The sequence below is a fragment of the Aptenodytes forsteri genome, unplaced genomic scaffold (assembly GCF_000699145.1).
Source record: "Aptenodytes forsteri isolate BGI_AS27 unplaced genomic scaffold, ASM69914v1 Scaffold269, whole genome shotgun sequence".
NCBI lineage: Eukaryota > Metazoa > Chordata > Aves > Sphenisciformes > Spheniscidae > Aptenodytes > Aptenodytes forsteri.
Window position 1 is genome coordinate 1328165 of NW_008794418.1, and position 12499 is coordinate 1340663.

At 46.0% G+C, this 12499-nt stretch overlaps 1 protein-coding gene across 1 annotated transcript in view; it reads right to left on the reverse strand.

The window, feature by feature from the left end:
* Positions 1 to 639: 639 nt before the first annotated feature.
* Positions 640 to 12499, reverse strand: part of LOC103907301 (cytochrome b5 type B) — an 18211-nt gene continuing 6351 nt past the window's right edge. Inside the window, exons 2-5 of the mRNA XM_019474673.1 lie at positions 4571 to 4699; positions 4022 to 4048; positions 2357 to 2388; positions 640 to 1349 (exon numbers count right to left, since the gene is read on the reverse strand). Coding sequence (XP_019330218.1) covers positions 1259 to 1349; positions 2357 to 2388; positions 4022 to 4048; positions 4571 to 4699 — 279 coding nt within the window. The 3' untranslated portion in view covers positions 640 to 1258. The remainder of the gene's footprint in view (positions 1350 to 2356; positions 2389 to 4021; positions 4049 to 4570; positions 4700 to 12499) is intronic.

Sequence of the window (12499 nt, forward strand, 5' to 3'; positions counted from 1 at the left end):
TTTCACAAACAGGACCCCAGTATATCGCTCCCCTTTTTGCTGCAATTCAAAAAGGTGATCAGCTTTGCGGTAACGTTTGAATTAGGAACCAGTGTCAGAGCAGCGTTGTACAGCACCGCTGAAGGATATCGGACACCAGGACACGAGTTCCCTTTGTTTAGCAGATCCCGAAGCCGCAGACCAACGTGCTGGAAGAGCTGGAAAGATTCGTGCCTCAGTGCATGAAGCATACCTTACATTGTCTCTGCACTGTTGGAGGCCGACTACGCGATACACAAAAACAGAAGAGAGAAATACCCTCCTCTATTCCAAGACAAAACCAGCATTATGCACAAATCCCAAATGGATTTCTTTTCCCTTTTCATTCAGGGAGAAGAGACTGGATTTATTTGGGTTTTCCCCCCATCTGGTGCACATTCACAGCAAGTAAGAACGAGTTTTGTTTCCAATACTTGTGTCGGATCAAGACCTCCGGGAGAAAGAAAAATCTGTGTTTTGAGAAGCCACGTGTCAGTTCCCATTTCTGGCACTGCCGCACGCAGCACAAAAGCACCCAAACAAACCAGGATCCACAGTATAAATTGTTTCACAGAATATACATTTTAAAGTGACAAGTACAAATATTACAAAATGAACAGAATCGCTTTTAAAATACTTATATTTGCTTAACCGTTAAAAACAGACACGTACAGAAAGAGGTAGCAAAGCTAACAATTTCCTGCTGCTCCAATTAGTGTTGCCTGCGTGCACTGGGAAAGTTACTGCGGAACCGCATCCCCGGCCATCTTTTCTGGAATAGACTGTAGACAGCTTGCAGTTTATTTCTGACAATGCTCTGTGAAGGACTGAGGCAAACCCACAGGCTCACTAGCAGCTGTTTCACGTTGTCTGGCTTAACGAAAAGGCATTGAAAGAAAAAGGTTGTCTGTGGTTTACTTCAGAGAGCAAGAGAGAGTGAGAGAGCGAGCACACGAGCACGCACACGCGAGGGAGACCACACACAAACCTAAAAGAATACCGGGAAGTTGTACTTGCCCGGCCACCGCGAGAGGAAAGTACGACAGGTCCGTGGGTCCCAGAGTTAGGATAGACAGAGTTTGGTATTAGCTTGGTCCCATGGATATCAACATCACTTGACAGACTCAAAGCTAAAAGCAAGGCAGAAAAAGTTAAGGGAAGCAGAACTCCACATGTTGCACGCGTGCACTCTCTCTCACACCCTCTCTTTCAGGCTTTCTGAGGTGCCAGCAAGGTCAGTTCAAGAGGTTCTCCCATCCAACATGTAATAGCGATACATTAAACCTATGACCAGTGCTCCGAAGATGGGGATCAGCCAGGTTGACCAGAAACTATGGGGAGAAAAAACAAAACAAGAAAAAAATACACACAACATAAACCGGAAGAAAGTATCGAGTTAATAATTCATTCAAGACGTTCATCACGTATTACATGTCTGTTTTCATCTAGGGAAGCCTCGGGACCCGTCTCCCATCAGCTCACAGACCAACCACACGGGCCCTGGCTCACAGGGCTGGGCAGCTCTAGCAGTCCCCGTGCTCAGTGCTCTGCCCAGCCCCTGCGAGAGGCCCCTGCGCCTGCAAGGGTGGCTCGGTGGCTTATAAAATAGCAGCTGAATTGCTGAAGTTTCCAGCCTGGCACATACAGAAACCAATTTGGGGTTTTTGTTGTTGGTTGTGGGGGTTTTTTTTCCCCTTAAATAAGTCAGACTGTAATTTGTGCTATGCAAACAGCAGAGTTGACTCAAGGATGGAAATTGCTACGGCTATCCCACAATAAATCTGCCTCACTCATAAACCAGAGGCCACAGGCTCACCTTCAGCAGCCTCCTTAGCAAAAAAGTTCTGCATCAGCTACGAAAGACTGAGGCCCTGTTCTGGTTGTAAGCACTCCTGGATTTTCAACTAAATGGGGCTGGTCACAGCAAAGATCCTCCAAAAAAAAATGCACATCACTGTGTCACATCACCCCGTGGCCTGCGGTGACCACCCAAACGATCGCTGTAGTGCGAAGGGACTGCAGCCATAGTTGTGCAACACAAACACGTTGGGCCAGAGAATTCAAGCTGCAGAATACCAGGATGCCTGTTCTGCCCAGCGTGGAGCAGGGGACTTTGCACCACCGGCTGTGTCTCCACATCCAACGAGGGAGGTGCACGCCCTGGCAGCTAACTCGGTGCGCTGTTTGGCAACTAATTTTGGACTATCCGCTGGCTGGAAGGACAGTGCGGTAATATCCCCGGGGTTTTCTTCCTGCCCGTTAGAGTTAATATGCAGTTCTACAAACAGAGAGTCCTACCTCCTCAATTTCTTACTCTTATTTTAAGAGGATACTATACCTTGCTTGGCCTGAGGATGTCATACTTGGATCCTGAAGGAGGAAAGAGGGAGTTAGCAGGGAAAAAAAGAAACGTTAAACATGTGCTAATAAGACTACAAGACCGAACATGCGATTACAAATACGGAGGAAAAACAACCCTCCCCTCCTCTCCCAAACACCCTCTGTCACAAGTGCGGATGTTTCTGGGGATGTTTGCCCTCCTCCTCACCTCCACATTCCTTCCATCAATCCGATCCCTCCCACCCGGTCCTCAACTTCACACTGGAACTTGCACCCCTCAAAAAAAAAGGTCTTGCTCATTACCTCGCAAACCAGTCTGTTCATCTTATATGCTATGGACGATAACCGGCGCTCCGATAGGGCTTCTTGAGAGCCTTAGTGCTCGCTTTTCTGCCACAATGCATTCAGTGGCGCTCCGAGAGGGCTTCTTGAGAGCCTTAGTGCTCGCTTTTCTGCCACAATGCATTCAGTGGATGCTAAACACTGACGCTTATCTGTGGGGAGCTACCTCTGAGCTGCGTCACAAGAGTATACACGTACAACTTCTTTCTTTTTTTTTGTGGTTCCCCCCTATTTCTTTCTACATTGCTGACTTCTGTCTCTTGCTATTTTTACATTGTACTTGGGCCTGCTTTTAAAACGGATGTTGTACACTGGAGAAAGACCTGAGCTGTACATAACTCACTGGACTTTCTCCTCAGAAGAGAAAAATATTTGAAAAAAAAATATTTAACTCATATCCAAAGGAGCTACTCGGATTACTACTTATTTCTATGCACATTTTAGGCATGTGATTCTGTTTATGAAACAGAGTTGAACCGAACAATAAATTTTAAGGTGAAGATATGCATAATCATGCAGTCCCGTGTTGTAACTAAGCGTAGGCTTTACCCAGCCTGAGTTATTCTTTCTACAGCTGACTACAGCAAGCAAACGCTCCCAAGGGCTTCAGTCGCCGCCCTCTCTGCTGACAGTTTCCTTCTTGATTCCCGCTACTCTGCGAGTGGCCCTGCTTCGAACGACATCTAATGAAAGCGTTGTTGAAGGCAGAGCTGCGCCTGGTCCAAGCCTTCACGCCAAGCGAGAAGAGAAGCCAGCTGCAAGGCACATGTTTACCTCTCAGATGGGATTCTATTTATTACCATTTCCCTCTCCCCATCCATTTCAAAGGCATTTTTGCAACACTGTGCCCTGTTCTAATCCAGGAATACCTGAGTTTTAAGCGACACCAGTGATTACTAGGGCAGTTAACAGAGGATTCTTGTTTTACAGCCAACCCCACAGTGGCTGTGCCCGTCTCCTGGCTTGAATGTAACAACGCTAACAGTTCAGTGGTCAGGACATAGCGAGTAATGCAAAAAAACGGTCTGTGGCTCAAGGTGTGGAAATAACGTTGCTGATGTCAGGGGAGAGAGGGCACAAAAAAACACTTCCAATTTCACACTGAGGTGACTGCTGAGCTTCAGAACAAAAACAAAGGTATAATTTGCTTGGAAGATTTATTCATTACCGTAGTTTGTGTAAACATAAAGCCACAAGCTCCACGGGGGGGGGAAGAAAAAAAAAAAAGAGAAGTGTGGCTAATTCTTTGTTCATTCCGTGAGCGTAATATTGTTTCCACAGCATTAAATTAAAACGGAAAAGTAAAACACTAATAGCTTACCTTAGAACCTTCTTTTTTACGATCGTGCTGTCAAGGGGAAAAAAAAGAAGAAGAAAAAAAGATAAGCACTGACTTCAAGAGAAACCTGCAGTCTTTATGAGGGAACCCGGGACTCGGTTTTCAAAGGAGTCGTTCCTTCAGCACCCGTCTTTGTAGCAGGCAGGAAGCTGGCGTTCGTGCCGTGCCCCTGTGATCTCTCACCCTCCTGAACTCTAAATTACAAGGCATGGGGAAGTTACGGTACCACCAGCTAAGGAGGGAACCGATTAGATTAGCTTCTTTAAGCGCCCCTGACTTAATTGTAGTGAGAAATCTGTTCTGAATGGTGGAAAAAGAAGACTAATTTAGTTTTGTTTCCTCAACAGAGATCCTCTTTCCTCAACAGAAATCCTGGACAACAGAGAGACTGCCTAAAACCCGTAACTACTTACTTATTTCGCAAGACACATCTCGGTGTATGTGTTTAGTGGGTTACACGCAGGAGAGTCACACTTTTACACAGTCCCATCCTGTGTCTGAAAGAGGCTGTCACAGCCAGCTGGTCCTTACCGGGTGGATCTCCCCTATGTAGTACTGCTTGAGCATTTCCCTGGCATCTGTGGAATGCCCAACATCTTCGAAGCTCTCTGTGGCATCTCTACCAGCTTGTTCGAGCAAAACCTCTTCTCCACCTGGATGCTGGAAGAGAAGACTTCAGGTGAGCAAAGGGCTAGATGCAAAAAAGGTACCAAGAGTGTCAGCAGCCTTCCTTCCAACCTCTGCCATTCATCACGGATGCCTCAAACCAACATCACCAATAAAGTCTTCCAAAGATTCAATTGTCCAACCCCTCCTTCAGGAGTTCACAGGCAACGACGTGCGCTGCACAGCCTGGAAAACACCTTGCATAATAAAAACCCTTCCAAGGAGACAAATCCCCAACACGCACGGGGAAGCACAGCTTTGCCCCCCACAGCCAAGCTATCCCTTCTGTGATTCTGTAACAGATTTGGGCAAGAAAATAATAACAAAAGAAAGGATATCCTCATGTAGCTTTTCATGGGCTTCACTGCATAAGTCAGACTCCCTTGCTTGCAGAGGGGCCTCTCCTGCATGATTTTCTCAAGAACTTTCCTGTTCAAGCACAAGACAACACTGCCTTTACAGACACCAGTGGAGGAAAGGATATTGTACTTCTTCAGATACTACAAAAAAGTAATAGTATTTGGCTGACAGCCTCTCTCTGCACATAGCTGTGCAATGAGGAATGGAGAAGAACAGAGAACTGCATCATGTTTTCTAGTGGCATAAGAAGCTACGACTCTAGTGTAGCCCCAACAATACTGAACTTGATCCAGTGTGCAACTACTCAACAACCAGGGGAGAGGGAAAAAAAAAAAGCGTCACAAAAAATTATAGTTTGACATCATATACTGATTTCAGAGATTCAGAAGTTACAACAACAAAAGTACCAAATCCACAGGACGCTCCACAACGACACTGGCATTTCTGTTGGCGGCGGACAGTCACAGACAACTGTCAGACCAAGCGGTATGAACTGACAAAAAAACCTGGTGCAATTCTGTTTTCCTTGATGGGTTGGGCTCTTCTCTAGCATAATTCCAGGAACAGATTGGCAATGGAAAGCGCTAACCACAAAGCCAGCAAAGTACAATCTCTTTACAGTGTGAGTGAGAACAAATAGTTCAGTTTAAACTATCAGCTAATCCAGTTAAACCAATAAAGTGGTCAGGCTTCCGAGCGCACACGCAGGGACTAACCCAGTTTTCCAGAGCATCAGGCAACAAGCACTAAACACGCTAGTTGAGAAGATGAGACTTGTTCACTGCTGCCTGAGATGCCTCTAACAGCTACAAGCCTGGAACTGGAGAAGAGATGTTAGACTAAATTTCAGATCAAAGGACTAACACGCCTGTTTTTCTCTGTAATATCCTTTTCCTTCCACAGACACAGAAGAGTTGTCATTGCCCCTCTTCCTTCAGCTTGTCTGTTTTTGCTGCCAAAAGTCTAAATATTCCCACTTGGCTCTCACACCTCATACCAAACATACTCAGTATGGACACAAAAACAGTCCAGTTGTTTACTCCAGTGAGTTGCTGCACCCAACTCTGCAATCCTCGTATCAGGGCTCTTTATTCTGAATAAATCCCTTTATTGTCCAGGTATGTAACAAAATCAACGTGGAGCTTTCTCAGCAGCCATGAAGGGCAAAGTCTGCAGTCCTAGGACACAGTTTGGTTAGCAGTCAGTTATTAGATCGCCTTAGCTGTAAAACCAAGTGAGGCTCCACTTTGCTCATTCCCTCCATGCCTGGCTACAGGTCTTGCTGCCATTTCTCCCACACTAACCCTTGTGCTCACTTGGTCTCAGAGGGAGTCAGATCAGGGGCTACCCCGGCAGAAAACCCACCCTACAAAAAAAAGAAAGGGAGGGATTATCTGCTGGGGTAGCTGTGAATGAGCTCACTACAGAGTTGGATGCACATCTCTGTTTACGCAAGGGAGTCAACGGGAACACAGGCTGCAGCAAGACCACCCTTTAGATCACCTCTGCGCCCCTTAGATCACACTCTCAGACTTGGCTGCAGTGATAAGGTGCTGTATATATATTGTCTATGCATATTACTCAGAACAACTGTCCAATTTTCAGCTATTTTATAAGCACGCTTGCAAAGATCCACAGAAATTAGGGGATGGAAAGCTGGCCACTTACTTTAAGCCTTCTACAAGAACTCCTTAGGGGTGTCTCACCAGAAATCTCTTTTCAGATGGAAAAATATCAGAATGGAATTTCAAGAAGATAACCTTGCTTTCCAAATCATCCATCCTAAAAGGGCAGACAAAAACCTGCAGTAACAGGGAACATGCAGTGGATATTGGCTTTCAGTGGCATCCAATCTTTGCATATACAAGAGACAAGAAGAATGGTAAAGTCCAAGAGACAAGGAGAACGGTAAAGTTTACCCCTCTTTGCATCTTCGGGTCTGAAGCCTTTCTATGCACTTGCTAAATCCACAAGAAAGAAAAAAAAATTATTTATTCATGCACATCTGTCCTTCACTGTAATCACCAAGCCAAAAGAAAAAAAACTTCAAAACCTTTCAGAAATACGATATGCCAAAATGACTCCCTAGTCTAGACAACCACACCTGCAGCCAGACAATTCTTACCTTGTCATACCCGAGCAAACGTAAAACCAGACTATTTATACAGGAAGTCATTTACTCTGCCACAAAACTTCTCAAAGCTACAGCTCCTGCAGGAAAACATGAAAACTGCAAGTGTTGCAAACGTGACCAAAAAAAAATACTTCCAGAGGAAACAATGGCTGAAAAATGTCTGTTTCTGAAAAGAAACGGACAAAAGCAAACAAGAACAAGAGAGGTGGGCCCAAGTGCCAGTCCTCAGAAGTTTCCCTCAACAACAGTAATAGAACTGGAACCTCCTTGTCACTGGAGCCTTCAGCATACACAATAAATAATGCATACGTTGACAGCAATGTTAATACTCTTGAAGCACCAGCTCTGGAAGGGTATGACCAACGCCACTGAGCAGAGAAAACAGTTTTACAGGGAGAACCCCGTCATTTGGAAGTGAAAGCACAACAGGCATCACCAGTACAAGGCACCCTCTAGAGTCCCTGGCCCAGGCAGGGCAGAAGGGCGGCCAGCCCACTCTTGCCACAGTCAGGAGATTTAGGGGGGGAGAAAACCCAAGACTTCCTCATGCTCTGCGATACTCACAGCTACAGCAGTTGCTCTCAAAAGCATCATTTCAGAGTGATCTTTGACTCAAGTTCTCCAAATTCCAAACTGGGTCCAGAGAAGAACAGCAGAAGTAAGGAGTTGTACAACCCAATATTCACTCCAAGCTCACTTTAAATGTCACTGATGCTCTAAGGTGGCGAGCAAAGAAAGTTGGCCCTTGATGACTCGCTCCCCAATTAGCAGCTCATATAGTCCATCTTCTGCGTTCAGCGAGCAAGGTTGTGTTTATCCATGAGACCTCAGAAGATGCTCTATCTGTGTAGCCTTTAGAACGGATGTGGAGCGAGCAAAAAGCAGCAGCAAGTCAGAACCGTAGGCACGCAGCAAAGGCTTACGAGAGCGCAACACAGAAACTCACTGCAGAAGGCGAGAGCCTAGAGCCGCCTTTTCACAAGCTCCGAGTGCCTGCCTGCATACGTCTGGCCGGCAGCTGCTGTTACAGACCCACTGTAAACTACAAATGAGCTCAGAAGCAACGCTAAGCTCTACGACTAATTAGATTGCTGGATCAGGTAAGACACAACGTCATCAGGTTGAGGAGGGATACAAAAGCTTTCATTCCTAGCCCCCAGTATTAGAGAAATAAGCCAGGAAAGGGAAGAGTATTACTGTGCAAGAACAATGTGCCAGTACCATACAAGCCAGAAAACAAGGACAAGCAGCCACCTAGACAAATGGCGTTTGTCAACCACACAGCCTTCAAAGCTTGTTTTAAGACATGGAATAGGTTTCCCCGAAAACATCTCTGCAAAGCTGGAGCAAGTCAGCATGAGCAAAACCAGATCTCTGACATTCCTCCTTCTCCTTCGCAGAGTTCTGGTTTCAGATACACCAGAGTACACAGGAATTAAATGCAGAAAGACAAAGAAGGGTATTCAATATTGGTTTCTTACTGCTGGTACAGCAAGGAGGTAAGAATCTAAAAACTTGCTGCCTCTTTGGTGTAAGCAACCATCTGATACTTCCCTCCTCTTTGCTTTCATCTCAATGATAATGCTCTTAACTACCAGCTCTTCTGAGCACAGACCTTACCTTAGCTATATACTTGCCTGGAAAGAGCATAACTTCTGTTAGAACCATATAATTTTAAAGAGAAGCTGTCAGCAGTAGAATACTTCCTTTTTTGAAGAACATTATACTTGAAACCAGCTGACCAATTTGGGTTAGAGTTGTCACAACCCAGGCTCATTCCACTCGGAAACCGGTTCAAAAGCTTTCTAGTCACACTTGTCACAGGTATCAGAAGCAGCAGCGCATGCCAAGACACAAAGCCGTGGTGGCTGCTGTGTCTTGTGGACTCAAATAACAGACAAACCTTACAGGCTTTCTGAAGCATAAGAGATTGCAGTCCCTCAGAAACAGCTACGAAATTTCAGCTGCCGTCTTTGCACATCTCCTGCATTTTGTTCACGGTCTTGTAATTCAGTAGACTTTTGCTATGTGATAAATGCCTTAATTGTTGCTCCTATTACACAGTAGGTAACATAAAGTACATTGGAAGTTTAAACTGACCTATGCTTCAAACAACGTACAGATTTTGAGTTGGCTAGCTAATGTCTGACCTGCTGTACCTAGTTTGCAGGAATTGTGAAGCAAAATTCAACAATCTTTTAGCAGTGAGGCTTCTTTGAGATTACACAATCACTCCAAGGTAACGCTCCAGTGGAATTCAGCAATCCTGTTCAAATAATCTGTGACCAAAGGCCAGAAAAGGCAACAATTAGACACTGCTTCTGTGACTACACAGGATCAAGGGGAAATATTACCCACTGAAACCCCAATAGCTGCAGTTACAGCAACTCAGAGCTCTAAAGCAGAACAGTTCATCAGACAACTCTAACTTTTAAACAAGACAAATGCTCCTGGTTCTGATCAGCTACACATTGTTCCCCTGTCACTCGACTGATTACAGCGGGGTAACAGATATAAAGTGTATTTTTGCCAATAAATCAGGCCTTGATCTACGTTCACAAGTTTCACTAGGTCAGTGAGGGGTGTACATAGCAGTGTTGTGTCAGCCAGGCTGGCACAGTTAAAACAGTAGCCTTATTCTTCTTCCTTTCCCTAGTCCAAGTAGATCTTTTTCACGTCAGAAAAACACAAATGGGATAAAGGGCTTGGAAAGGGCAATGTGAAATACCATCTCAAGGTAACATTCAGGGCGCTGCTAAACCTGGCTTGCTGGGGGGTGGGGGAGTGAAGCGTTTTTCTGGGTTTATTTATAATACTGAGGGTGTCCCAGGGAGCACGTCCCAGATGCTCTCTTACACAGAGAATGCTGCGGTGAAGACTGTGACCACCACGCAGTGTCCATGCTCTGAAACACAGCGTCATTCACTCTGGGGTAAATATCTTGAAAACATTTTTCTACCTCTTAAGCCTGAAAAGCGATAAGCAGCAACCATTATTGGAACGCGGAGGCAAGCGTAAGACAAGGCACGCAGTTTCTGCAAGTACTGTCCCAACCTCCAGCTGGTTTTGGCTCTTCCTAAACCCACAGCATTTTGTCATTTAGAAACCAGCAGTGGTTTCTTTTCCACGTTTTTGCCCTGTCTTCCCCTGAATCTACTTAACCTTCCTGCATCCACAACAACCTTTGGCAAGGAGTTCCGCCGGTCTACTCCCCGTTGCGCAAAGAAACACCATTTGTTTGTTTTGAACCTGGCTCCAGCCAGCTTCCTTGATGTCCCCCGGTTCTTGTACTAGACATTTAGATGCAGGCAAACATGAAAGATTTCAGAAACTAGTGGAGTAACAAACGTTCTTCGAAATACACCTGCCTGTTTCATTTGATCAGCAGAGGTAGCTGGGCCGACAACTTTGTACTCCACCGTACTCTCTCAGGAATTTGACAGATGCCAGATGACAGGTTTGGCCTAGTGCGGGGCAACCCAAACACTGGAGGGGGCGCGCACGTCGAAGGAGGCAGTCAGCTGCTCAAAAAATCCTCAGGTACCAGCTGGAAAACTCCTGGTCTTATGAACTGACCCTGGAATAGGAACCCGAGTGCCTTAATTCTGCTCGTAGCCCCACCGTTTAACAGCTTCCTGAGTTAGAGTCACACTCGATACGACTGTCTTTTCCTTCCCACCCCAACGATAAGCTCTTTACAGTACAGCTTACATCCTGTTGTAGATGTATGCAACTAAATGTGCAACCGGTCCCTCACCTCGGCCGGACCTGCAGGCTCTCCTGTAAAACAAACAGCTGAGCATCAGCTGATAATTCTTCATGCCACTGCTGCTCTGTAGCACCAAACTGCCATGCTTCCACCAGGCACCATCCCACTGTCCCACGTACTTTTCTTTCCAGCGTACTGGGTGCCTAGAGTCTCTCTCAAGCATCAAAGACCCAAGAACAGCAGCTGCTCAGCAGGCTGCTTTTCAGATCCTGCACCTGGATGCAGAGGCATCTGTAAACAGTGCTGGAGTACCAAGAGTAGACACTGGTGAGCAAAGGCGCGAGCAGCCAGGATCCATTTATTGTCCTGGGAAAGCAAGATTTTTCATTATAAAAGCTATAAACAGTGTAGAACTGGCTATGGCAAAGGCCAGCTCAAGCCACCGTGGTAAAAGACGCTCCCTAATTTGTTCACTGAAATACCTCAGAGGCTCTCTTGAACATTGGCAGGAAAACTCAAAGCACAAGTCTTTGATTCTGAATGAAGAAGATTCAGAATTCAAGATTCTGAATGAAGCGTTATGATGCTGGATCCAATGAAAAAAACTGATTGTGTCCAACTGTGTAAATAAATACCGAAAGCCACACAAAAAGCCACTACTTCCAGCTGTCGGGCCACTGTAAAAAAAAAAGCTGCCAGGTTATCATTCTCTCCTCCTATCTGATAAGCCTCTACACCTCACTAAGGTAGCTGTCATTATACGTTGACTACATAACAGACATGCTTTAATCATATATGCCTGGAGGAAAATCAGAGTTTCATTTAGTCAAGCAAAACCAGCAAGCAGCAACATGCGCATTTTCAATGAAGTGCTCTTCTTTTAGAGCGGATTCAGACTAACTTTCGTACACTACCCTGTAGGTTTGGTGTTATTTTAAGCTGGGATAAAAGCCCTTCGAAATTTTGTTACCATTTCTCCCCACTCTATTTTCAGCTCCAAACACCAATGATACCGCTCTCAACCTTCTCAAAAACGGAAGTCAAAAGCATCGAGTCTAGAAGCAATTTTTGTCCCCACATCCAAGAGAACTGGAGATTACGCAGCAGAGGCTGCATCGCTTCCAAATCACTCGTGCATGGTCACATCTGGGAAGGCAGTAGTGCGGGAGATGCTCACCTACTGAGCCACCATTACTTTCTCCTTTGAGTTCTGGGGTGTCCCTGCAGACGTCAAACTTACACTACTGATTTAGCCCGATACTGTTTACCCGACAAGACCAGAAGTGGAGTAACGTGGCTTAAGGAGCGCTGCACCTCCCATGTACGGCACGCCTGAACACATTTCCTAAAAAAACAGAAGTCAACTCAAAGGAGCAGAAGCACAACCCCCGCGCCCGGCTGGCCTTTGCCAACATGACCTGCCATCACTCTCCCGTTTCTTGCAGGTGTCGTTGAGCCGGGGCAGGACCTGTCCTGAGCATATAAACCGCACGGGCAGCCAACAGACCAGCGGGTCTGCCGGGGCCCCTCCTCGGGGCTTGCGGACCCCTCCTTTGGGCAGCGCCGGGCCGCTGAGGCCCCACAGCCTGGG